The sequence below is a fragment of the Oryctolagus cuniculus genome, chromosome 5 (assembly GCF_051225735.1).
Source record: "Oryctolagus cuniculus isolate XC-2025 breed Fujian yellow rabbit chromosome 5, ASM5122573v1, whole genome shotgun sequence".
NCBI lineage: Eukaryota > Metazoa > Chordata > Mammalia > Lagomorpha > Leporidae > Oryctolagus > Oryctolagus cuniculus.
This window is the reverse complement of record NC_142871.1, coordinates 60,153,786-60,178,865: the sequence shown is the minus strand read 5'-3', so window position 1 is coordinate 60,178,865 and position 25,080 is coordinate 60,153,786. Positions and strand designations below refer to the sequence as shown.

The window sequence follows — 25,080 nt, the reverse complement described above, 5'->3', positions numbered from 1 at the left end:
GATATTAGGATGGCTATTCCTGCTCTTTTTGCTTTCTGATAACATGGAATGTCTTTTCCCATCCTTTCACTTTGATCTGTATGTGTTTTTGTTGGTGAGGTATGTTTCTTGCAGTCAGCAAATAAATGGGTCTTTGTTTCTTAATCCATTAAGCCAGTATGTATCTTTTAATTGGAGAATTTAGGCCATTCAAGATTATTATTGATAAGTAATGACTTGGTCCTGCCATTTTTCCATAAATATCCTATTGTTTGTTTTGGATTTGCTTTGTACTTTGCTAGAAGATTTTTTTTTTTAATTTTTTTTTTATTTTTTGACAGGCAGAGTGGACAGTGAGAGAGAGAGACAGAGAGAAAGGTCTTCCTTTGCCGTTGGTTCACCCTCCAATGGCCGCCGCGGCCGGCGCGCTGCGGCCGGCGCACCACGCTGATCCGATGGCAGGAGCCAGGAGCCAGGTGCTTTTCCTGGTCTCCCATGGGGTGCAGGGCCCAAGCACCTGGGCCATCCTCCACTGCACTCCCTGGCCACAGCAGAGGGCTGGCCTGGAAGAGGGGCAACCGGGACAGAATCCGGCGCCCCGACCGGGACTAGAACCCGGTGTGCCGGCGCCGCTAGGCGGAGGATTAGCCTACTGAGCCGCGGCGCCGGCCCTGCTAGAAGATTTTCTGTCTTCACATTCTTTCATGATGACTTTCTTTCTTTCTTTCCTTCTCTCCTCTCTTTCTCTCTTTCTCTCTCTGTCTCTCTGTCTTTCTGTCTCTCTCTCTCCTTCTCTCTCTTTCTTTCTCTCTTTCTTTCTCTCTTTCTTTCTCTCTCTCTTTCTCCCTCCCTCCCTCCCTCCCTCCCTCCCTCCCTCCCTCCCTCCCTCCCTCCCTCCCTCCCTCCCTTCCTTCCTTCCTTCCTTCCTTCCTTCCTTCCTTCCTTCCTTCCTTCCTTCCTTCCTTTCTGTAGTAGATCCTTAAGTATCATTTGTAAGGCTGGATGAGTGGTGACACATTCTTTCAGTTTCTGTATAAGGTCTTTATTTCACTTTCATTTGTAAATGAGAGCTTTGCTGGGTACAGTATTCTGGTTGGACAGTTTCATTCTTTTAGGACTTGGACTATGTCTCTCCATTCTCATAGCCTCTGGGGTTTCTGATGAGAAATCAGCTGTCTAATTGAAAATCCTTTGAAAGTAATCTGGCATTTCTTTCATGCACATTTTAGAGTCTTTAATGTTTTATTTTTGAAAGTTTGACTATAACATGTTGTAGTGAAGATCCTTTCTGTTCATGTCTATTGGGGTTCTTTTTTTTAAAGACTTATTTTTATTTGTTTGAAAGACAGAGTTAGGGAGAGGGAGGGGAAGAGGAGGAAGGGAGGGAGGGAAAGAGAGAGAGGAGAGAAGGAGAGAGAGAGGTCTTTCATCCTCTGGGTTTACTTCCCAAACGGCTGCAATGGCTGGAGCTGATCTGATCTGAAGCCAGGAGCTTCTTCTGGGTCTCCCACCTGGGTGCAGGGACCCAAGCACTTGGGCTCTCTTCGGCTTTCCCAAGCACATTAACAGAGAGCTGGATTGGAAGTTGAGCAGCCGGGACTCGAACCAACACCCATATGATATGCTGGTGCTGCAGGCCAGGGCTTTAATTCACTGCGCCAGAGAGCTGGCCCCATATTAGGGGTTCTATATGCTTCCTGTTATTAGACGTCCATATCTTTCTCCAAATTAAGGATGTTTTCTGTGATTTTTTCACTGAATCAGTCTTCTAATTAATTTTCTCTTTCCATACCTATGTTTGTTTGATAGTATTCCATGAATCTTGAACATTATTTTTGGTGTTTCTGTTTTGTGTGTATATGTGTGTGAGGTATTTCCAAATGTCTTCTATCATGGATAGTCTTTTGCCTCATGGAGTCTGTTGTGAAGGCTTTCCACTGTATTTTTTTTATTTGACATATTGAATTCTTCATTTCTAATATTTCAGATTGATTTCTCCTCAATATCTCTTATCTCCTGGCAGAATTTTTCAGCCACATCTTTAATGGATTTCTTTAACTAATACATGTGCTTTGCTGGTCTTTTTTGTTTGTTTTTTGAGTAGTGTCTTGATCCTTCTCTTGCATTCCTTTTCAGGCATTTCATCAGTCTCTTCGTCTTTGCATTCTAATATTGAAATGTTGTTGTGTTCCTTTTGAGAAGTCATATTGTCTTTCTTGTTCATGTTGTATCTCTACATTTATTTTTAGGCATTTGTGGAAACACTTCTTGGTTTTCTCCTCTGATGGCTTTTATCTTTGAAATATACCTCTGTGGCTCAGTGGAATGTCTGCTCCTTCAGCAGATATCCCCAGACAAATGCTAGGTGTGGCCAGGGAGCTCCGGCCAATGCTCAAGGGTGGTCAAGAGTCTAGGGTAAAACCCAAGTTGGGGCCGGCCCCGCAGCTCAATAGGCTAATCCTCCGCCTGCAGCACCGGCACACCAGGTTCTAGTCCCGGTCGGGGCGCTGGATTCTGTCCCGGTTGCCCCTCTTCCAGGCCAGCTCTCTGCTGTGGCCAGGGAGTGCAGTGGAGGATGGCCCAAGTGCTTGGGCCCTGCACCCCATGGGAGACCAGGATAAGTACCTGGCTCCTGCCATCGGATCAGCAGCGGCCATTGGAAGGTGAACCAACGACAAAAGGAAGACCTTTCTTTCTCTCTGTCTCTCTCTCTCTCTCTCACTGTCCACTCTGCCTGTCAAAAAACAAAAAAAAAAACAAAAAAACAAAAAAACAAAAAAAAAAACCAAGTTGGGCATGGTGGATCTCTATCGTCAGCAGGGAGAGGGTATGATTGTGTTAGCTGGCATGATCACAGTGTCAGCCCCTCTCTGCCAAAGTGAACCAGCCACCCAGGGTGAGCCCACAGTATCTAGGCACTTCACCCACACAGGCACGTGAGCTGCACAAAGGATGTGTGTGCTCCTCCTTGGAAAGCATGGAACCCTGAACTTCTGAAGCCCGACACAGTGATTACAGCCCCACCCTGTTCCATGCCCTATCACACAGTCACAAAATTCCCACAGTCACAGGTCAGAGGTCTCCCGAAGTCACAGGGGGCAGGGCATGCACTCTCAGCCTCCCAAACCTCCCCTGTCCATGGAAGGAACCATGGCATTCCCAGAGCCAACTGCCTAACTGAGATCCAAATGGAGCTCCCAGCCCTTGACTTTGGATGGGCCCAACTCTGGCTGTTGTGGCCATTTGAGGAGTGAACCAGTGGATGAAAGACCTCTGTCTCTCCCTCTTCTGTCTGTGGCTCTGCCTCTCAAATAAATAATAAATCTTAAAAAAAGAAAGAAAAAGAGAAACTCAAATAGTAACAGAGGTGAATTTAAAAATAGACTTATTCACCCCAGACCTTCCGTCCCCACCCCCACCACCTCGTGCCACTGTGCTGTTATTTTTGTGCATCTTTCATCTTTCCATTTTTTACATCTCTTCATTTACAAAAATGTTTTTTAAAAATGAAAAACCTCTGCTTTATTATAACTTTAATTATTTTTATGATATATTTTTAAAAAGATTTATTTATTTGAAAAGCAGAATTACAGAGAGGCAGAGAGAGAGAGAGAGAGAGAGAGAGAGAGAGAGAGAGAGAGAGAGGTCTTCCATCTGCTGCTTCAATCCCCACATGGCCACACGGCCGGAGCTGGGCTGATTCGAAGCCAGGAACCAGGAGCCAGGAGCCTCTTCTAGGCCTTCCACGTAGGTGCAGGGGCCCAAGGACTTCGGCCATTTTTCACTACTTTCCCAAGCCTTAGCAAAGAGCTGGATTGGGAATAGAGCAGCTGGGACTCGAACCAGTGCCCATATTGGATGCCAGCACTGCAGGCAGTAGCTTTACCCACTATGCCACAGCATGGACCCCTGAAGTTAATTTATTTTAATTGCTAAATATTGTGTGAGGGTACATCAAATATTTGTGGAAGAATGGAATGAAAAGTTTATTGTGTTGCAATGACATTTTGAAATCCATGTGTAGTTTTCTCATAATGTGCGTTTTCCATGAACTTTTTGAAGATACCACCCCAAAGGGTGTACATAGGTTTCAAAAGTTTTCCACCAAAGGAAACTTGTCATCCCATTTTCCACAGGCTTTTTGAAGAACTAGTGTATGTGTTTATCATGTACAACATGTTTTGAAATATGTATACATTGTAGAATGATTACTTGAGCTAATTAACGTATTCGCTACTTCTGCTTTGTTAGTTACTAGCATTTTTTTTTTCTTTTCTTTTTCTTTTTTTTTTTTTGACAGGCAGAGTGGACAGTGAGAGAGAGAGAGAGGCAGAGAGAAAGGTCTTCCTTTGCCGTTGGTTCACCCTCCAATGGCCGCCGCGGCCGGCGCGCTGCGGCCGGCACACCGCGCTGATCCGATGGCAGGAGCCAGGTGCTTTTCCTGGTCTCCCATGGGGTGCAGGGCCCAAGCACCTGGGCCATCCTCCACTGCACTCCCTGGCCACAGCAGAGGGCTGGCCTGGAAGAGGGGCAACCGGGACAGAATCCGGCGCCCTGACCGGGACTAGAACCCGGTGTGCTGGCGCCGCAAGGCGGAGGATTAGCCTAGTGAGCCGCGGCGCCGGCCAGTTACTAGCATTTTTGATTACTGTGACATTTGCATGTTTTTATGGGGTATCATGCAATATTTAAAATTGTGTGTATGGTTTTCTTTTATGTTTGGAGCCTGTCAGGTCCTCTCTTTCAGGTCGTTATAAGGTACCATTGTGAAACTGTAGTCACAGCACTTATCACTCCCTCAAATCTAACCTGGTTTTGGAACTTGTTATGCGACATCTCTCTATCTCCCCACCCCCACCCTTCATAGCTTCTAGTAATCACTATTACAAGTTCAGATAAATCTTTCAAAACATGCGGTGTTTGTCCTTCTGTGTCTGGTTTATTTCACATAACATCATAATCTCCAGGTGCACCCATTTTGCCACACATGTCAGGTTTTCATTATTCTTTATGCCTACATGATATTCCATTGTGTAGCTGCACCACATTTTCTTTATCCCCTCATCCATCCACGGCTCCTTAGGTTGATTCTAAGTCTTGGCTGTTGTGATAGTGCTGCGGTGGATGCTGAAGGGCAGGCATCTCGTTGACACACTGCTTTCACTTCCCCAGGACTGGGACATCTGGGTCATGTGTGGGCCTGTTGTTAGTTTTCTGAGGAACCTCCACACTGCCCTCCATAATGGCTGCACTCATTTGCATTTCCACCACTAGTATGTAAGAGTTCCCTTTTCTCCACACCCTTGTCAATGTTCATTCATTTTGTCTTTCAAAAACACAGTTACAGCAGGCAAGGTGGGTGGGGGAGGGTTAAACAGAGATCTTTCATCTGCTGATTCACTCCCCAGATGCCTGCAACAGCCAGGGTCAGGCCAGGCCAGGCTGAAACCAGGAGCCAGGAGCTCCATTTCCTGTACTTTGACCATTTTCTGGTGCCTTAGTAGGGAGTTGGATCAGAAGAGGAGTAGCTAGGACTGGAACCAGGTGCTCTGATAGGGGATGCTGGCATCTCAAGTGTCAGTTTAACCCACTGTGCCATAACATCCATTCCAGTTTTGTGTTTTGATAAAGCTATTCTAACTGAAGTATAATGAATATCATCTACATTTTCCTGATGGCTAGTGCTATTGGCCATTTGTGTTTCTTCTGAGAAATATCTGTTCACATTCTTTGCCCATGTCTTCCCTACGTTGCTTTTTTTGTATATTATGGATATTAGCCCTTTCTTGGGTGAATGGCTTCTAAATGTCTGCTCTCATTTTGTCTCTGCATTCTATTGATTGTTTCTTTTGATGTACAGAAGCTTATTATTTTGACAAAATCCATTTGTCTAGTTTTGCATTTGTTGCCTGTGCTTTTGGGCCTTTATGTAAAACATCTATTGCCTGGAAGTGTTTTTATGTTTTCTTCTGGCATTTCCATAGTTTTGGGTCTAACATGTAAGTCTTTGATCCATTTTGAGTTTTTATATATAGGATGAGAGGTAGCAGTGTGGGGGTGGGGGAGCAAGTTTGACTTTAAGCCCCTGGAAGGCCACTTTCCCCAGCACCACTTACTGAAGAGACTGCTTCCTCCAGTGTGCGTTTTTGGTGCCTTTGCTGAGAATCAAGTGATGATTAGCATGTGGATTTCTTTCTGGGATCTCTGTTCTGTTCTGTAGTTCTAAGTGTCTGTTTTTGCCAGTACCAATCTTTTTGGGTTACAGTAGCACTCTGGTATAAAAATCAGATGATGTGATGCCCCCAGCTTTCTTCTTTTTGTTCAAGATTTATTTGTTAAGATGGAACAGTGTTATGGGGAAGAAAAGCACTGACTGTTCAGGGTCTTTTGTGCTTCCTCATGATGTATGCCATTGTTTTTTCTAGTCCTGTGAAGAATGTCTTTCTTACTTTGAAGGGGGATTGTGTTGAATCTCTAAATCACTCTGAGTAGTAAGGACATTTTAGTAATGTGAATTCTTCCAATCCGTGTGCATGGGAGGGCTTCCCATTCTCCTGTGTCTTCAGAGTTTATTTCATTAGTGTTTTGTAATTTTCATTGTAAAGGTCTTTCATGTCCTTGGTTAAATTTCTTCCAATGCATTTATGGAAGGGAGGGAGAGAGGGAGAGAGAGAGAGAAATAGGGACAGAGGGACAGAGGCAGGGAGGGAAGGAGGGAAGGAGGAAGGAAAAGAACAAGCTTTTATCAGCTAGTTTACTCCCCCAATTCCCTCAATGGTCTGAGCTGGGCCAAGCCAAACCCGAGAGCTGGAAATGCCATCCAGGTCTGTCATGTAGATGGGAGAGCCCAGCAGCCCTGAGCTATCCCCTGCTGCCGCCCAAGTGGTGTCTTCACTGTAGGCCAAATGCACAACTCTTTCTGTTTTTAGTGGTTTGGTTTTGTTTTGTTTTTAGTTATTATGAGTGGCATTGCTCTCATAATTTCTTTGTCAGCCAGATTATTATTGGGGTATAAAAGTATTATTGATTTTTGTGTGTTGATTTTGTATCCTGCAACTTCACTGAATTCATTTCTGAGTTCTAATAGTCCTTTGGTGGCGTGTTTAGGGTTTTACTCTGTATAGGATCGTGTTGTCTGCAGTCGGGGATAATTTGACTTCCTCTTTTCTTATTTGTGTGCCTTTTCTTTCTTTTGCTGGATGGCTTGGCTAGATCTTTCAGTGGGACTGGACACCGTCTTCCGGTTCTGGGTCAAGAAATGCTTTCAGTTGTGCAGCTATCACATGCAGCCATTGTTATAATGAGGTGTACTTCTTCTATACCCAATTTATTCAAGTTTTTATAAAATTTTAATGTTTGTTTATTTTTAAAGATTTATATGAAAGGCAGAATAACACACACAGAGACACAGAGAGATTTTCTTTTTATTTTTTTAAAAGATTTATTTTATTTATTTGAAAGATGGAGTTACAGAGAGAGGTAGAGACAGAGAGAGAGGTCTTCCATCTGCTGGTTCACTCCCCAGGTGGCCGAAACAGGCGGAACTGCGCTGATCCAAAGCCAGGAGCCAGGAGCTTCTTCAGGGTCTCCCATGCGGGTGCAGGGGCCCAAGGATTTGGGCCATCATCTACTGCTTTCCCAGGCTATAGCAGAGAGCTGGATCGGAAGTGGAGCAGCCTGGACTAGAACCGGAACCCATATGGGATGCCAGTGCTTCAGGCCAGGGCTTTAACTTGCTGTGCCACAGAGCCAGCCTCAGAGAGATTTTCATTTGCTGTTTCAATCCCCCAATTTTTCAACAGCCAAGGCTGGGCCAACCTGAAGCTAGCAGCCATCTGGTCTCCCATACAGGCGGCAGGGACTTAGTACTTGTACCATCATCTGCTGTTTCCCAGGCACATTAGCAGGGAGCTCCATGAGAAGCAGAGGCAGAGGTGGGACTTGATCCCAGGCACTTTGATATAGGATTTGGGCTCAGTGGGTTAAACTGCCATGCCATAACACGCACCTTATGAACCGATGTTGAATTTTATTGAATGCTTTTTTTTAATCTATTGAGATGCTCATATGATTTTACCCTTTGTTCTGCTGTATTACAGATGTATTTTTTTTTATTGATTTGAACCATCTTGAACCATCTCTGCATCCACGCAATAAATAAATCCCACTTGCTCATGGTGAATTATCTTTTTTTGTTATTGTTGTTTTAAAGACGTATTTTATTTATTTGAAAGGTAGAGTTACAGAGAGGAAGAGACAGAGAGAGAGAGAGAGAGAATCTTTCATCACTGTCCCCCCCCCCCCCATGGCTGCAACAGCTGGGGTTGGGCCAGGCTGAAGCCAGGAGCCAGGAGCTTCTTCTAGGTCTCCCACATGGGTGCAGGGGCCCAAGCACTTGGGCCATCTGCTGCTTCTTTCCTAGGCGCGTTAGCAGGGAGCTGGATCAGAAGCAGAGCAGCTGGGACTTGAACTGGCGCTCTGGTTTGGGATGTCAGCACTGCAGGCAGTGGCTTAACCTGCTGCACCACAACACTGGTCCCAAACCCTGGTTTCTTTGCTGATGTTTTGTCTGGATGTCCTGTCCATTGTTGAAGGTGGGATACCTAAGCCCCATGTGGTTATTACTGTATCAGAGCTGATCTCCCCTTTAGAGCTAATACTTGTTGTTTTCCTCAGTTGAGTGTTGCAGCATGTAGAGGATGTGTACTTATATAATCATTGCTTTTGCTTGTTAAGTTGACCCTTTGATTATTATATATATAGTGACTTTGTTTTACAGTTTCTGTCTTAATGTCTGTTCTGTCCAATATAAATATAGCTCTTCCCGCTTGCTTTTTTTTTTTTTTTTTTTTTTTTTTTTTTTTGACAGGCAGAGTGGACAGTGAGAGAGAGAGACAGAGAGAGAAAGGTCTTCCTTTTTGCCGTTGGTTCACCCTCCAATGGCCGCCGCTGCAGCCGGCGCACCGCGCTGATCCTGGCAGGAGCCAGGAGCCAGGTGCTTTTCCTGGTCTCCCATGGGGTGCAGGGCCCAAGCACCTGGGCCATCCTCCACTGCACTCCCTGGCCATAGCAGAGAGCTGGCCTGGAAGAGGGGCAACCGGGACAGAATCCGGCGCCCCAACCGGGACTAGAACCCAGTGTGCCGGCGCCGCAAGGTGGAGGATTAGCCTATTGAGCCACGGCGCCGGCTCCCGCTTGCTTTTGCTTTCTGTTTGCATGGTGTATATTTTTCCATCCTTTCACTTTCAGTCTGTGCATGTCTCTACTTTGAGGTGAGTTTCTTGTGGGCACCATAGTATTAGCTCTTGTTTTATAATCCACTCAGCTAGTGTCTTTTAATTGGGAGATTTAGTCCATTTACTATCATGGTTAATACTGATAACAATGACCTTAGTCCTACCATTTAAAGTTTTTTCTTCTGTTTATTTTAAATATCCTTTGTTCTGTTTCTAGTGAGTTTTATACTTTCAAGATGGTCATTATCTTCCTTTTTTTCAAAGGTTAGTGTTTTTATTTGAAAGGAAGAGTGAGAGGGAGAGAGGGGGAGAGAGAAAAATGTGTGTCTTCTATCTGCAGTTTCACTTCCCAGGGGCCTGGGACTCCTCCTGGGACTCTGGGGCTCCCATGTGGGCGACAGGGCCCCCAGTACTAGAGCTATCATCTGCTGCCTCTCAGGGGGCACGTTAGCAGGAGCTGGGCTGCAAGCAGGCACTGTGATACGGGGTGTGGGTGTCCTAAGTGTCCACTGTGGTGCCAAGAGCCTGCCCCTGTCTTGTACTTGTGATAGTTTGGCTATGACAGTCAATGCTGGCTGTGTCTGTACTGACCTCCTGTACTTGGGTTTCCTTATCTGTCCCAACATCGGGCACATTTCCCATTATTGTTGTAGTGAATAGGTTTTTGCCTTTAGTCGTCTTCATGAATTCCCAAGATTCCAATAGTTGTTTATTTAATGGTGTTTCAAAGGTCTCAGAGACTGTTGTTGCTTTTTTTTTTTTTTTCCTTTTGTCTGGGATATTTTAAAGGACCTATTGTAAAGTTTGGGGATTCTTCTGCTTGAATTAGTCTGTTATTTAGACTTTCAACTATTTGTATTTGACTTAGTCCTTCCTTTCTAAGATTTCTGTTTTTTTCAAGATTTCCAGCTTTGCTGAATTTCTGATTCATATCATGCACTGATTTCCTGAGTTCATTGACCTGCCCGTACTCTCTTGTACCTCTTGGAAGAGTTACACAGAGAGAAGGAGAGGCAGAGAGAGAGAGAGAGAGAGAGAGACAGACAGAGATGTCTTCCATCCGCTGGTTCATTCCCCTATTGGCCACAATGTCCAGAGCTGTGCTGATCTGAAGCCAGGAGCCAGGAGCTTCCTCCAGGTCTCCCACGTGGGTGCAGGGGCCCAAGGACTTGGGCCATCTTCCACTGCTTTCCCAGGCCATAGCAGAGAGCTGGATTGGAAGTGGAGCAGCCAGGACTCGAATCGGCACCCATATGAGATGCTAGCACTGCAGGCAGTGGCTTTACCCACTACACCACAGCGCCGGCCCCTAATCAATACTTTTAACTTAAAAAAAGTATCCAAGAAACACTTCATAAACCAAGCCCCAGTTACCAGAAATCAGGAATTGTGCAGGGTTTGGTAGGAGGAAGACCTACAAAAGTATGAGCCAGTACCTGCTCAGCCACACACACACTCCCGACACTGCTGGCTGCCTTTCGCCGGCTCTTGGAACCCTCAAGTGCTTGAGGAGGTTGACGGTGCTAGTCTTGTCTCATCGCCTTATCATTGAGGATGTGGGCTCAGATGCTTTCCTCCTCCAAGGCCTGCCGCCATAACAGCAGGGGCAGGGCCTTGCCCAAGCCAGGAGCCTCTTCCGGGTCTTGACATGGATGCTTGGGCCATCCTCTGCTGCTTTTTCCCAGGCCGTCAGCAGGGAGATGGATTGCAATTGCAGCAGCCGGGATTCGAACTAGTGCCCATATGGGATGCTGGTGTCACAGATGGCTGCTTAACCCACTATGCCACAGTACTAGCCCCTCCCTCTTAACGAAGTTTCTCTTGGATAACCAGAGAGGTGGCATCCTCCTCAGTTTTCAAAAAATATGAATATTTTAAAACTTCTTAATTTCTTTTTTTAAAAGAGAGAAAGGTCTTCCATTGGTTCACCCCCCTAATGGCCGCCACGGTTGCCGCTGTGCCGATCCGAAGCCAGGAGCTGGGTGCTTCCTCCCGGTCCCCAATGTGGGTGCAGGGACCAAGCACTTGGGCCATCCTCCACTGCCCTCCCAGGCCACAGCAGAGAGCTGGACTGGAGGAGCAACCAGAACTAGTACCCGGTGCCCCAACCGGGACTAGAACCTGGGGTGCCTGCACCGCAGGCGGAGGATTAGCCAAGTGAGCCACGGTGCTGGCCAAAACTGCTTAATTTCTAAAGTCAAATGAGTTGCTCTTCCAAAGGTTGCGTTCTCATTAGTGACCGTGAGGAAGCCCAGAGCATGGAGGCACCTGACTTAGAACCCATTGCATTCCTGTACTTTCCTAGAAAGAAGCACCTGCTGTGCTGAGTGGTGTCAGTAGCCAGGCAAGTACCGGCAATGTGATGGTGTTCCCATGAAAAAGGCCGTTGTGTCTTCCTGGGAACACGCACACGCCTGGTTTTATGACTCGGAAAGCTCCTTTATGAGACATTTTGTTTCTGTAAGCCACTCCTGGAGCTTGGCCGAATTGCTAAATAAAGCTATGTGTGAGGCTGAGGAAATGAGACAGATGAACAGTGGATTAGGGACTGTGTTTCTTAGGACTTCCTCTTTGGATACCAAATGTTAGATATAACCAATTGACTATTTTTTCTTTATTTTATTATTTTTTTGACAAGCAGAGTTAGACAGTGAGAGAAAGAGAGACAGAGAGAAAGGTCTTCCTTCCCTTGGTTCACCCCCCAAATGGCCACTACAGCCAGCGCGCTGCACTGATCCAAAGCCAGGAGCCAGGTGCTTCCTCCTGATCTCCCATGTGGGTGCAGGGCCCAAGCACTTGGGCCATCCTCCACTGCACTCCCGGGCCACAGCAGAGAGCTGGACTGGAAGAGGAGCAACCTGGACAGAATCTGGCGCCCCAACTGGGACTAGAACCCGGTGTGCCGGCGCCGCAGGTGGATGATTAGCCTAATGAGCTACAGCACCGGCCTATTTTTTATTTTTAAAAAGATTTATTTATTGCTTATTTGAAAGTCAGAATTGAGAGAGGAGAGAGAGAGAGAGATATCAATCCATCCATTCTCTGTCCACTGGTTCATTCACCCAGCTGCAATGGCCGGGGCTGAGCAGTCTGAAGCCAGGAGCTTCTTCTGGGTCTCCCATGTGGGTGCAGGGGCCCAAGTACTTGAGCCATCCTCTACTGCTTTCCCAGGCACATTAGCAAGGAGCTGGATAGAAGTGGAGCAGCTGGGACTTGAACCAGTGCTATATAGGATGCTAGCACTTCAGATAGTGGCTTAAGCTGCTGAGCCACAGTGCCAACTCCTATTTTCTTAAACAAAGCTATTTATTAAGCAGAATTGGGTCATGCATGGTATTGGATTTTACTCACTGTTATAAAACCGAATGGTTAAAGGTAACTTTTTGGAACCTATCTGGGGAAAGAGGCAGCACATCTTGGGTCTTATGGGAGTAAAAATACACAGGACACACATGCTGCCTGCCTCCACAAGATGCAGCGCTCACTGCCATCTGAAGCCCCCAGCCTAGAAACAGCTACATGTGCACTATCATCCCTCCTGCCCACTTCCCTCTGGGGGTGACAGAGCCACAGCATCATTTAAAGCCAGCTTTATTTTTTTCTTTTAAGAAAGCTTTTATTTAATGAATACAGATTTCATAGGTACAGCTTTAGGAATGTAGTGGTTCTTCCCCCATACCTGCCCTCCCACTCCTACTCCCGTGCCAGCTCCTACTCCCCCTCCCATCCCATTTTTCATTAAGATTCATTTTTTAAGATTTTTTTTTTATTTATTTGAAAGACAGAGTTACAGGGAAAGGTAGAGACAGAGAGAGAGAGAGAGAGAGAGAGAGAGAGAGGTTTTCCAACCAATGGTTCACTCCCCAGATGGCTGCAACAGCCAGAGCTGCACTGATCCAAAGCCTGGAGTCAGGAGCTTCTTCCAGGTCTCCCACATGAGTGCAGGGGTCCAAGGACTGGGCCATCTTCTACTGCTTTCCCAGGCCATAGCAGAGAGCTGGATCGGAAGTGGAGCAGCCTGGACTAGAACCGGCACCCATATGGGATGCCAGCGCTTCAGGCCAGGGTGTTAACCCACTGCACCACAGTGCCAGCCCTAAGATTAATTTTTAATTAACTTTATAGACAGAAGACCAACTCTATACTAAGTAAAGATTTCAACAATTTGCACCCAACCCATACACACACACACACACACACACACAAAGTATAAGGTACTGTTTAAGAACAAGTTTTACAGTTAATTCTCATAGTATAACTCATTAGAGGTCCTACCTGGGGAATAAGTGTACAGTGACTCCTATTGGTTTAACAGTTGACAGTCTTGTTTATGATGTCAGTGATCACCCGAGGCTCTTACCATGAGCTGCCAAGGCTATAGAAGACTTTTTTTTTTTTTTCATGAGAATATGTGTTGAACTGTTCAGCTCCTCGCTTTCTTATTCCCACTCTTCTTTTTTACTGGGATCTATTTTCAATTGACTTTATACACCTATGATTAACTCTATGTTAAGTAAAGAGTTCAACCAATGATATTAAGCAGAAAAAAATAATAAAATAATAAACTGTTCCTCCATAGTCAAGACAAGGGTTATTCAAGTAATTACTTCTCATTGTGTGAATTTCACTTCTACAGGTTTCCTTTTAGGTGCTCTGTTAGTTATCACAGATCAGGGAGAACATACGGTCTTTCTCCCTTTGGGACTTACTTCACTAAATACGATTTATTCTAGATTCGTCCATTTCCATTTTGTTGCAAATGACCGAATTTCATTTTTTTAACTTCTATGTAGGACTCCATAGAGTACATTTCCTATAATTTCTTTACCCAGTCTTCTGTTGACAGGTATTTAGGTTGATTCCATGTCTTAGCTATTGTGAATTGAGCTGCAATAACGTGGAGGTGCAGATAACTCTTTTATTTGCTGATTCATTTCCCTTGGATAAATTCCCAGAAGTGGGGTGGCTGGGTCATATGGTAGGACTACATTCAGATTTCTGAGGAATCTCCAAACTGTCTTTCATAGTGGCTTTACTAGTTTGCATTCACACCAGCAGTGGATTATGGTACCCTTTTCCCCACATCATCTCCACCATTTGTTGTTTGATGATTTCTGTTTGAAAGCCATTCTAACTGGAGTGAGGTGAAACCTCATTGTGGTTTTGATATGCATTTCCCTGACAGCCAGTGATCCTGAGCATTTTTTCATGTGTCTGTTGGCCATTTGGATTTCTTCTTTTGAGAAATGTCTGTTTAAGTCCTTTGCCTATTTCTTGATTGGGTTGTTTGTTTTGTTGTTGAGTTTTTTGATCACTTTGTAGATTCTGGTTATTAATCCTTTATCAATTGCATGGTTTGCAAATAATTTCCCTCCATCTTTCAGTTGCACCTTCACTTTCCTGTTTCTTTTGCTGTACGGAAGCTTCTCAATTTGATGTAATCTTTGTTAATTTTGGCTTTTAATGCCCGTGCCTCGGGTCGTTTCCAAGAAGTCTTTGCCTATGCTGATGTCTTGCAGGTTTCGCCTATGCTCTCTAGCAACTTGATGATATCAGGTTGTAAACGTAAGTCTTTAATTGATTTTTTAAAAAGATTTATTTATTTATTTGAAAGTCAGAGCTACACAGAAGAGGAGAGGCAGAGAGAGAGGTCTGCCGTCCAATGGTTCACTCCCCACATGGCCACAATGGCGGGAGCTGTGCCAATCCAAAGCCAGGAGCCAGGAGCTTCCTCCAGGTCTCCCACGTGGGTGCAGGGGCCCAAGGACTTGGGCCATCTTCCACTGCTTTCCCAGACCACAGCAGAGAGCTAGATAGGAAGAGGAGCAGCTGGGACTAGAACTGGCACCCATATGGGATGCCGGTGCTTCAGGCCAGGGCATTAACCCGCTGTGCCACAGCACTGGCCCCTTTAATTGATTTTGAATGGATTTTTGTGTAAGGTGTAAGGCAGGGGTCTTGATTAATACATCTGCATGCAGAAATCCAGTTTTCCCAATACCATTTGTTGAAGAGACTGTCTTTGCTCGAGGTAATAGTTTTAACTCCTTGGTCGAATAAAAGTTGGTTATAGATGCTTGGATTGATTTCTGGCATTTCTATTCCATTCCACTCATCTATCCATCTATATTTGTACCAGTACCATGCTGTTTTGATTATAACTGCCTTGTAGAATGTCTTAAATTCTGGTATTATGTTGCTTCCAGCTTTGTTTTTGTTGTATAAGATTTCTTTAGCTATTTGAGGTCTCCTGTGTTTCCAAATGAATTTCAGCATCATTTTTTCTAGATCCGAGAAGAATTTATTTGGTATTTTGATTGGTATTGCATTGAATCTGTAAATTATTTTTGGAAGAATGGACATTTTGATGATATTGATTCTTCTAATCCATGAACAAGAATTTTTTTTCCTTTTTTGTGTCTTCTTTTATTTCTTTCTTTAAAGTTTTGTAATTCTCATCATAGAGATCTTTGACATCCTTGATTAAATTTATTCCAAGGTATTTGGTTTTCTGGGTAGCTATTGTGAATGGGATTGATCTTAGAGTTCTTTCTCAGCCATGGCATTGTCTCTGTATACAAAGGCTATTGATTTTTTTTTTTTTTGACAGGCAGAGTGGACAGTGAGAGAGAGAGACAGAGAGAAAGGTCTTCCTTTGCCGTTGGTTCACCCTCCAATGGCCGCCGCGGCCGGTGCGCTACGGCCGGCGCACTGCGCTGATCCGGTGGCAGGAGCCAGGTGCTTTTCCTGGTCTCCCATGGGGTGCAGGGCCCAAGGACCTGGGCCATCCTCCACTGCACTCCCGGGCCACAGCAGAGGGCTGGCCTGGAAGAGGGGCAACCGGGACAGAATCCGGCGCCCCGACCGGGACTAGAACCCGGTGTGCCGGCGCCGCTAGGCGGAGGATTAGCCTAGTGAGCCGCGGCGCCGGCCAAGGCTATTGATTTTTGTGCATTGACTTTATATCCCCTTACTTTACCAAACTCTTCTATGAGATCCAATAGTGGAGTCTTTTGGATCCCCTATATATAGAATCATGTTTTTTGGAAATAGGAATAGTTTGACTTCTTCTTTCCCAATTTGTATCCCTTTGATTTCTTTTTTTTTTTTTTTTGTCAGGCAGAGTGGACAGTGAGAGAGAGAGACAGGGAGAAAGGTCTTCCTTTACCATTGGTTCACCCTCCAATGGCCGCTATGGCTGGTGCGCTGCAGCCGGCGCACTGCGCTGATCCAAAGCCAGGAGCCAGGCGCCTCTCCTGGTCTCCCATGAGGGTGCAGGGCCCAAGCACTTGGGCCATCCTCCACTGCAATCCTGGGCCACAGCAGAGAGCTGGACTGGAAGAGGGGCAACTGGGACAGAATCCGGCGCCCCAACTGGGACTAGAACCCGGACCCGGTGTGCTGGTGCTGCAGGCGGAGGATTAGCCTATTGAGCCGCAGCGCCAGCCCCCTTTGATTTCTTTTTCTTGCCTGATAGCTCTAGCTAAAACTTCCACGACTATATTGAATGGCAATGGTGAGAGTGGGCATCCTTGTCTGGTTCTGGATCTCAATGGAAATGCTTCCAACTTTTCTCCATTTAGTAGGATGCTAGCCATGGGTTTGTCGGAAATTGCCTTGATTGTGTTGAGGAATGTGCATCCTATACCCAGTTTGCTTAAAGTTTTCATCTTGAAAGGGTGTTGTATTTTGTCAAGTGCTATTGAGATAATCATATGGTTTTTGTTCTTCAATTTATTAATGTGGTGTATCACATTGATTGATTTGTGAATATTTTTTTTTTTTTTTTGACAGGCAGAGTGGACAGTGAGAGAGAGAGACAGAGAGAAAGGTCTTCCTTTGCCGTTGGTTCACCCTCCAATGGCCGCCGCTGCAGCCGGCGCACCGCGCTGATCCTGGCAGGAGCCAGGAGCCAGGTGCTTTTTCCTGGTCTCCCATGGGGTGCAGGGCCCAAGCACCTGGGCCATCCTCCACTGCACTCCCTGGCCATAGCAGAGAGCTGGCCTGGAAGAGGGGCAACCGGGACAGAATCCGGCGCCCCGACCGGGACTAGAACCCGGTGTGCCGGCGCCGCAAGGTGGAGGATTAGCCTATTGAGCCACGGCGCCGGCTCTGATTTGTGAATATTGAATCATCCCTACATACCAGGGAGAAATCCCAGTTGGTCCAGGTGAATGATCATCCTGATATATTGTTGGATTCAATTGGCCAGTATTTTGTTGAGGATTTTTGCATCTATATTCATCAGGGAAATTGGTCTGTAATTCTCTTTCTCTGTTGCATCTTTTTCAGGTTTATGACTTAAGGTGATGCTGGCTTCATAAAAAGAATTTGGGAGGATTTCCTCTCTTTCAACTGTATTGAATAACTTGAGAAGAAGTGGAGTTTGTTCTTGTTTAAAAGTCTGATAGAATTCAGCAGTGAAGCTATCTGAACCTGGGCTTTTCTTTGTTGGGAGGGTCTTTATTACTGATTCAATTTCCATCTTGGTTATAGGTCTATTTAGGTTTTCTTTGTCTTCATGACTCAGTTTAGGTAGGTTGTATTTGTCCAGGAATCTATCAATTTCTTCTAGGTTTCTCAGTTTGTTGGCATACAGTTCTTTGTAGTGGTTTCTTTCTTTTTTTAAAATATTTATTTATTTGAAAGTCACAGTTACACAGAGAGTGGAGAGTCAGAGAGAGAGAGAGGTCTTTCATCTGGTGGCCTACTCCTCAGTTGGCCACAATGGCCGGAGCTGCGCCAATCCGAAGCCAGGAACCAGGAGCTTCCTCCGGGTCTTCCATGTAGGTGCAGGGGCCCAAGCACTTGGGCTATCCTCTACTGCTTTCCCTGGCCACAGAAGAGAGCTGGATTGGAAGTGGAGTAGCTGTGTCTCGATCCGGTGCCCATATGGGATGCTGATGCTTCAGGCCAGGGCATTAACCAGCTGCATCACAGCTCCGGCCCCTGTAGTGGTTTCTAATGATTCTTTTTATTTCTGTGGTGTCTGTTGTTACATTTCCTTTTTCATCTCTAATTTTATTGATTTGGGTCTTCTCTCTCCTTTTTTTGGTTAGTTGGTCTAATGGTGTGTCAATTTTTTTTTCCCAAAAAACCAGCTCTTCATTTGCTGATCTATTGTATTTTTTTGTTTCAAATTTGTTGGTTTCTTCTCTAATTTTAATTATTTCTTTTCTTCTACTAGTTTTGGGTTTGGTTTGCTATTTTTCTAGATTCTTGAGGTGCATAGATAGTTCATTTAGTTGGTGCCTTTCTAGTTTCTTGATGTAGGCACCTATTGCTATAAACTTTCCTCTTAACACTGCTTTTGCTGTATCCCACAAATTTTGGTATGTTGTATTGTCATTTTCATGTGTTTGCAGAGATTTTTTGAATTCTCTTTTGATTTCTTCTGTGACCCACTGCTCATTCAGGAACATGTACTTTCTCCATATGTTTGCAATATGATGTAGAGATTCTTGAGTTGTTGATTTCCAGCTTCATTGCATTGTGGTCCTAGAAGATGCATGGTATGATTTTGATTTTTTTAACTTGTTGAGACTTGTTTTATGGCCTAGCATGTGGTCAATCCTAGAGAAAGTTCATGTACTGGAGAGAAAAATGTGTACTCTGTGGCTGTAGGGTTGAAGGCTCTGTAGGTATCTGCTAGTTCATTTCGTCTGTGGTGTCGATTAAATCTGTTGCTTCCTTGTTGATTTTGTCTGGTTGATTTGTCCATTGCTAAAAGTGGGGTATTGAAGACCCTCATTACTATTGTATTTGAGTCTATATCTCCCTTTATTTTTTTTTTAAGATTTATTTATTTTTTTTGAAAGTCAGAGTTATACAGAGAGAGAAGGAGAGGCAGAGAGAGCGAGCGAGCGAGTCTTCCATCCGATGGTTCACTGCCCAATTGGCCACAATGGCTGGAGCTGTGCCAATCTGAAGCCAGGCCCAGGAGCTCCTTCCAGGTCTCCCACGTGGGTGCAGTGGTCCAAGCACTTGGGCCATCTTGTACTGCTTTCCCAGGCCATAGCAGAAAGCTGGATCAGAAGTGGAGCAGCCTGGTCTCAAACCGGCACCCATATGGGTTGCTGGTGCTTCAGTCCAGGGCATTAACCTGCTGTGCCACAGGGCTGGCCCCTATATATCCCTTTAAATCCCTTAACATTTATTTTAAATAACCAGGTGCCCTGTAAATAATATTTATAATGGTCACATCTTCCTGTTGAATTGATCTTTTAATCATTATATAGTGTCTTTCTTTGTTTCTTTTAATAGTTTTTGTGTTAAAGTCTATTTTGTCTGATATTAGGATGGCCACACCAGTTCTTTTTTGGTTTCTGTTAGCATGGATTATCTTTTTCCATCCTTTCATTTTCAGTCTGCATGCATCTTTGTTGGTAAGATGTGTTTCTTGTAGGCAGCAAATAAATTGGTTTTCTTTTTTAATCCATTCAGCCTGTCTGTCTTTAAACTTGGAAGTTGGGACCATTTACATTCAGTGTGATTATTGTTAAGCACTGACTTTGCCCTGCCATGTTTCTGTAAATAGTTGTGTTTATTTTGGATTTCACTGGTACTTTTGTTGGATCATTTTCTGTGTTCATCTACCCTTGTTGTGATGTTCCTGTTTCTGTGTGTAGCACATCCTTGAGCATCTTTTGTAGGGCTGGGCTAGTAGTTACAAATTCTTTCAATTTCTGTTTGTTGTGGAAGACCCTTATTTCTCCTTCATTCATAAATGAGAGTTTTGCTGGGTACAGTATTCTGGATTGACAGTTTTTTTCTCTTAAGACTTGGAGTATGTCTCACCATTCTCTCCTTGCCTGTAGCGTTTGTGATGCGAAGTCCAAAGTGAGTCTAATTGGGTTCCTCTGAAGGTGATTTGTTGTTTCTCTTGTGTACATTTTAAGATGTTTTCTTTATGAGTTACTTAGGAGAGCTTTGTTACAATGTGTGCAGGTGAAGGTCTTTTCTGGTCTCCTCTATTGGAAGTTCTCTATACTTGTACTTGTATGCCTCTTTCTTCACATTGGGAAAGTTCTCTGTAATTCATTCATTAAGAAGGCCTTCTAATTGTTTCTTTCCATGCCTTCTGGAATTCCTAGGATCCATATATTGGGTCATTTGATAGAATCCTGTAGATCTCTGTTTTTTAATTTTCTAATTCCTTGTCCTGTGTTTAGTCTGACTGTATTATTTCCAGAAATTTGTCTTCTAGTTCTGATATTCTTTCTACTGTCTCACTTCTTCTATTGTTAAGGCTTTCCACTGTGTTTTTTATTTAATCTATTGCATTTTTTCATTTCTAGTATTTAATTCTGACTTCTCTTTAATATCTCAATTTCTTGGAAACACTTTGCATTTAGATCATGAATTTGTTTCTGATTGCTTCTAAGTAATCTGACAATTTTCTGAATTCCATTTCTGGCATATCCTCTGTCTCTTCAGCTTCTGTTACTGAGTTGTAGTAGTCCTTTGGGGGACTCAGTGTCTTCCTAATTCTTACCAAGGTTTTTGGCTTTGTTTTTCTGCATTTCTGGTTGCTCCTCTCTTTAATATGTGTCTTGGTTCCTGTGGTGAGATTTCCCTCTGCTATGTGTGCCTTGCAAGAGGAAGCACACAGCCCTGCCTCTGGGGCAGGTTCGAGAGCTCTGGTGCACTAAGCCCCGCCTATTGGGGGCTGGGCTCACTTCTCACTGGTGCATGGAAGCTCAGGATTTTGGTATTTAGGACTTCTTCTTGTACAGCTTGTGTGGTGGGGTGGGGGTGGGGAATTACTCTGAAATGTTGTGATCCTTGTTCCCGGGATGGGAAGTGTGAAATGGCCCCACAATTGATGGGCGTGTGCACAGGAGGCAAATGCGGTAGCCCGCCGTAGCCCTCTGCTTACATTTGAAGATGTTAACAAACAATATGGCTTCTCCCAGCTGGCTGCAGGTCCGGTTCGGGGGAGGGGGCAGACATAGATGGACAGGGGCAGGCCGATCTCTGTTCCCCTATTCTTCCCACTTGGAGCTGCCAGGCTCCCCTGCCTGGTGCTATCCGCAGCTCCATGGATTGGAGACCTCGTGTCTCACTTGGTCCATCGAGAGGTGGGGGAGGGGGGGGCTGTCCGTCTCCCCGTTTGGCTTCTCCACTGTGCCTCTGCCGCTCCCCTTTTTTGCTCCCTCAGCATGCGTGAAATTCTCCCAGCTCTGTCCCTGGCTTGTATCCCCTTTCCTTATGAACTATTTTTCCCTGCATGACTCAGAACATCTTGTTGCTATACTAGTATCTCGGCCCCCTCGCCAGGTTTATTTTTGTAAATAAAATATGAGTATTTTAAGAAACCCTATTCTGAATTTGAGAAGTTGAATTAAAAGCTTATTTGCTAAGCCTTACAGGGATATCCCCGGGCTTCAGCTATTGTGAGAAGGATCGATGTGAGGATCATAGCTGCTAGACTTTTCCAGAGTATAACCCAGTTCTGGAGGTTTGGCTCATCAGGGCAGCATGCCTGATGGCAGGTCATGTGTGCCACCTGAGATTGAGAGGGCCTGACTGACAGTTGGGAGGCCTGCTGACTGGCTCTTCCCAGCCCTCCTAATCAGCAAATGACCTCACAGAACCACCTCATCTGAGAACCTGTATATTTATCACATTATTTCCAGAAAAAGAATCCAATATTTGGAAGTACAAATTCTGGCAATGGAAGACTTGTTTTTGATGACCAGATAAGCTCTTGGTGTTAAAATAATTTTTCAATAGTGAAAAATTTCAAACTGGCATTTAAGTTTTTTAAAAATAATGTTTGTAAGTTTTGTTCTCTGGAAAGTTTTGACCCTAAGATTAAAGTCTACTAACAGCTCAGTTCTAAAGTTCAGTTAGAACTCTCTAACTGAATGAGCACTGTATTTTTCCCAGCTCTTCTCTTCCCTAGACTGTGTTTGTGCTGGTATGGATGTATGTATGTATAGCATGTGCTCCCATCCACTGGTTCGTCTCGTAAATGCCTGCAATGGCCAGGGTTGGGCCAGGTCACAGCTTGGAGCCGCAAGCCCAATCCAGTTCTCCTACATGGGTGGCAGGAAACTAACCCTATCTGATGACTCCCAGGAGCCATCACCTGTTGTCTCTCAGGGTGTGCACTAGTAGGGAGCTGGATTCAGGAGTAGGAGCAGGACTTCAACCCAGGCGCTCTCATAAGGGGTGCAGGCATCAAGCATCCCAATTGGCAGCTTACCCAGAAGGCCAAACAACTGCCCTTGCCTTTTTTTTTTTTTTAATCTTAAAGTTTTGGTTAGGGAGTTGTAACATCAGTCAAGATAATTTACCTCATTAAATTTCAGAAACGGACAGGGTAAGATGTAACCAATGTGGGCTTACAAAACAGATGAAGATGATACCATTTATACCAAGAATCATACCACCATATTTGATATTTTATTCAACTTTAATATGGTTTCCATTAACTTTTAAAACAAAATGATTTCCAGTTTAAAAAACAATGCACTGACCACATAATTCCTTTTTCATTTTATACAGTTATACAAATATTCTAAATACACATTTTGTGTTCAAGATGATGGCAAATAAGATTAACTGTACAGTACATAAGGAAAGAAAATACTTTAAGCATATTTAGAAGCAATAGAAATGTCTATACAAAACAAGCAAAAATGGAATAAAATTTTTATTTTTAAAGTATTGCAACAGGCCCACAGGTTTGTAACAAAAATGTCTTTGCACAGTTCCTCACAATGCCCCATTGATAGCTAAAGCAAGACAGTGGTTTTTAGAAAATAATGTTTCAAAATGCTACACATGGTACTATTAGTTTGCACAGTTTGATCAAAATAACAAATCTACTTTGAGTCAAGCAAAACCTAGAGGAATATACCAAACAACTTGAAAATCATTTGTATAAAATTCATTGCACGTTATTTTACTCAGTTGTTTGAAAAGTAAAAAAGTGTATTTACAAAATATTTCGCAGTCAAAATTATAAAGTGAATGGATATTTCTAACACGTCTTGATACAGACAATTTCAAGGAAAACACACAAATGTTTTTTCTTTAAGAGGTTTTTTTCAGTGCTCCTTCCACAGGGAAGTAAACATGATGTAATCAAATGGATCTACAAGATGTTACACAAATCCAACACCTGCATTATAAAATAATGTTAAAAAGGTGAAAGAATGAGGAATTTGTACATTGTAAGAGGTGAGCAGTTCAGATATCAACAAGTACAATTTTCAACTCAGCATTAAAGTCTTCATAGTCTTCAGGGAACAGACAGACAGACAATGGACAGCCTTGACTTGATGAAAGTTGAAAAAGCACCATGCACAACAGTTTAGTGGTAAACACTGAAAAAAATAGCACCTGGAATTCTGGGAAACTGACAATTTAAAACTGGTCTAGTAACTGCCGGAGATATGGTGCCTTTGATAATTCTCTATTTACTCGGGAGAGTTTGAAAAGTACCGGGCAGTTCAGAGAAACACATGGGATATGTCGGTCAAAGCAACCAGTACAGTTCTTGCATATCTGAAAGCATAAGAGAAATATATAAAACAATGGAAAAGTTTCTGGAGATATGTATAAACAGCAAATCTTTATGCTCCAGTCTTTTTTATTTACTATAGATTACTGGCAGATATAACATGTCATTCATTAAAGTTTCATTAATTTTCATCTCTTAGAAGCCTCTCCTATCCTGTGTTGAGATACTTCTAAAGGATATTATGTCACCAAAATAAAGGACAAAATCTCCCAAGGATTCATTTAATTTCTGAGATCCTTTCACTTACCATAGAATCCCATTATGTGAAAATCCACATAATTAGCTACCCAGTTACCAAAAAAATGTATTTTAAATGAACTATAAACTTTTTTTTTACAAATTACAGATGTATCTATATATGGCAATCATAAAAACATTATTAGTTTAGAAGAGAAAAATAATGTGAATTTTAAAGTAGTAGGCTAGTGGTTTTCAACCTTAGTTCCAGTAGTTCACAATAAATAATGCCTGAACCCCACCCAGCCCAATGCATCACAATATCTGGGTATGAGCCTAGCAATCTGTACTTCTTAAGGAAATTAATAAGGCAATTTTTAAAAAAAGAGTGACACAGTGACCAGCTGTCAGACAAGTTGGTTGCAGTTTTCAAAATTACGCTCCTGTTATAAGCAAGCTGCTACAAATGCATGCTTCACTGTGTGCCATGGAGACGGAGTACACGTGCTGCTACAAATCTTCCAAGATATTCAAATATAGGATTTCTGTCTTACAGCTCTACGTTCTGTAGCTATCCTCAGGTGCTAGCAGAAACTGACAAATATTTAAGCCCTCTCTGTGCTTGTCTGATAAATAAGCCAGGATGGAATTACATGACTCACTAAATGTCACTCAATGTTGCATTTCAAGATTCTTCACCGGTGATTTAAACCCTGAGCATTCAGCCCAGTTCAGGCTCACATTCAAAACTATGAATGCCACAATGTGGAAACCTATATTTTAGCTTATTCTTTGACTTAGTTTTTCATTACTTTCCTTTCAGGTTTATCATGAAAAGTGTTTAAGGTGACGAACAGGAATTTCCTCTGACACTTGCAGCCACCGAGGACCTAGGATGCAGTATTTGCACTGTTAATAGGCAGTATGGGAATTTGCCAGTGGATGAGTCACTTTGCTTTCTAGTTTTATATCACAGTATTGATAAAATGTATAAATATTTCTACTTTTGAAGTTTTTTGAGGCTTTCTATACATGTTAAGGAATGGTTAATTTTTTTTTTGATAGAGAGAAAGGTCTTTCATCCGTTGGTTCACCCCTCAAATGGCTGCTACCGCTGGCACTGCGCTGATCCGAAGCCAGGAGCCAGGTGCTTCC

At 43.7% G+C, this 25,080-nt stretch overlaps 2 protein-coding genes across 11 annotated transcripts in view; one reads left to right on the top strand and one right to left on the bottom strand.

The window, feature by feature from the left end:
• SLC60A2 (solute carrier family 60 member 2) overlaps positions 1 to 25,080 on the top strand; it is a 62,507-nt gene that overhangs the window by 22,812 nt on the left and 14,615 nt on the right. Inside the window, exon 4 of one of the 3 annotated variants that reach the window (XM_089333796.1) lies at positions 24,749 to 24,891. The exons of the other annotated variants lie outside the window; for them this stretch is intronic. Within the exon in view, the coding sequence (XP_089189922.1) occupies positions 24,749 to 24,759 (11 nt within the window). The 3' untranslated portion in view covers positions 24,760 to 24,891. Of the gene's footprint in view, positions 1 to 24,748; positions 24,892 to 25,080 lie in introns of those variants that run through there. 3 annotated transcript variants of the gene reach the window in all.
• REV3L (REV3 like, DNA directed polymerase zeta catalytic subunit) overlaps positions 22,617 to 25,080 on the bottom strand; it is a 192,145-nt gene continuing 189,681 nt past the window's right edge. For all 8 annotated transcript variants that reach the window (XR_011388583.2, XR_011388582.2, XR_016234543.1 and 5 more), the window contains one exon: positions 22,617 to 23,732. Coding sequence is in view for 5 of the 8 variants with exons in the window: in XM_070073697.2 (XP_069929798.2) it covers positions 23,592 to 23,732 (141 nt within the window). In the remaining 3 variants the exon portion in view is untranslated. The remainder of the gene's footprint in view (positions 23,733 to 25,080) is intronic.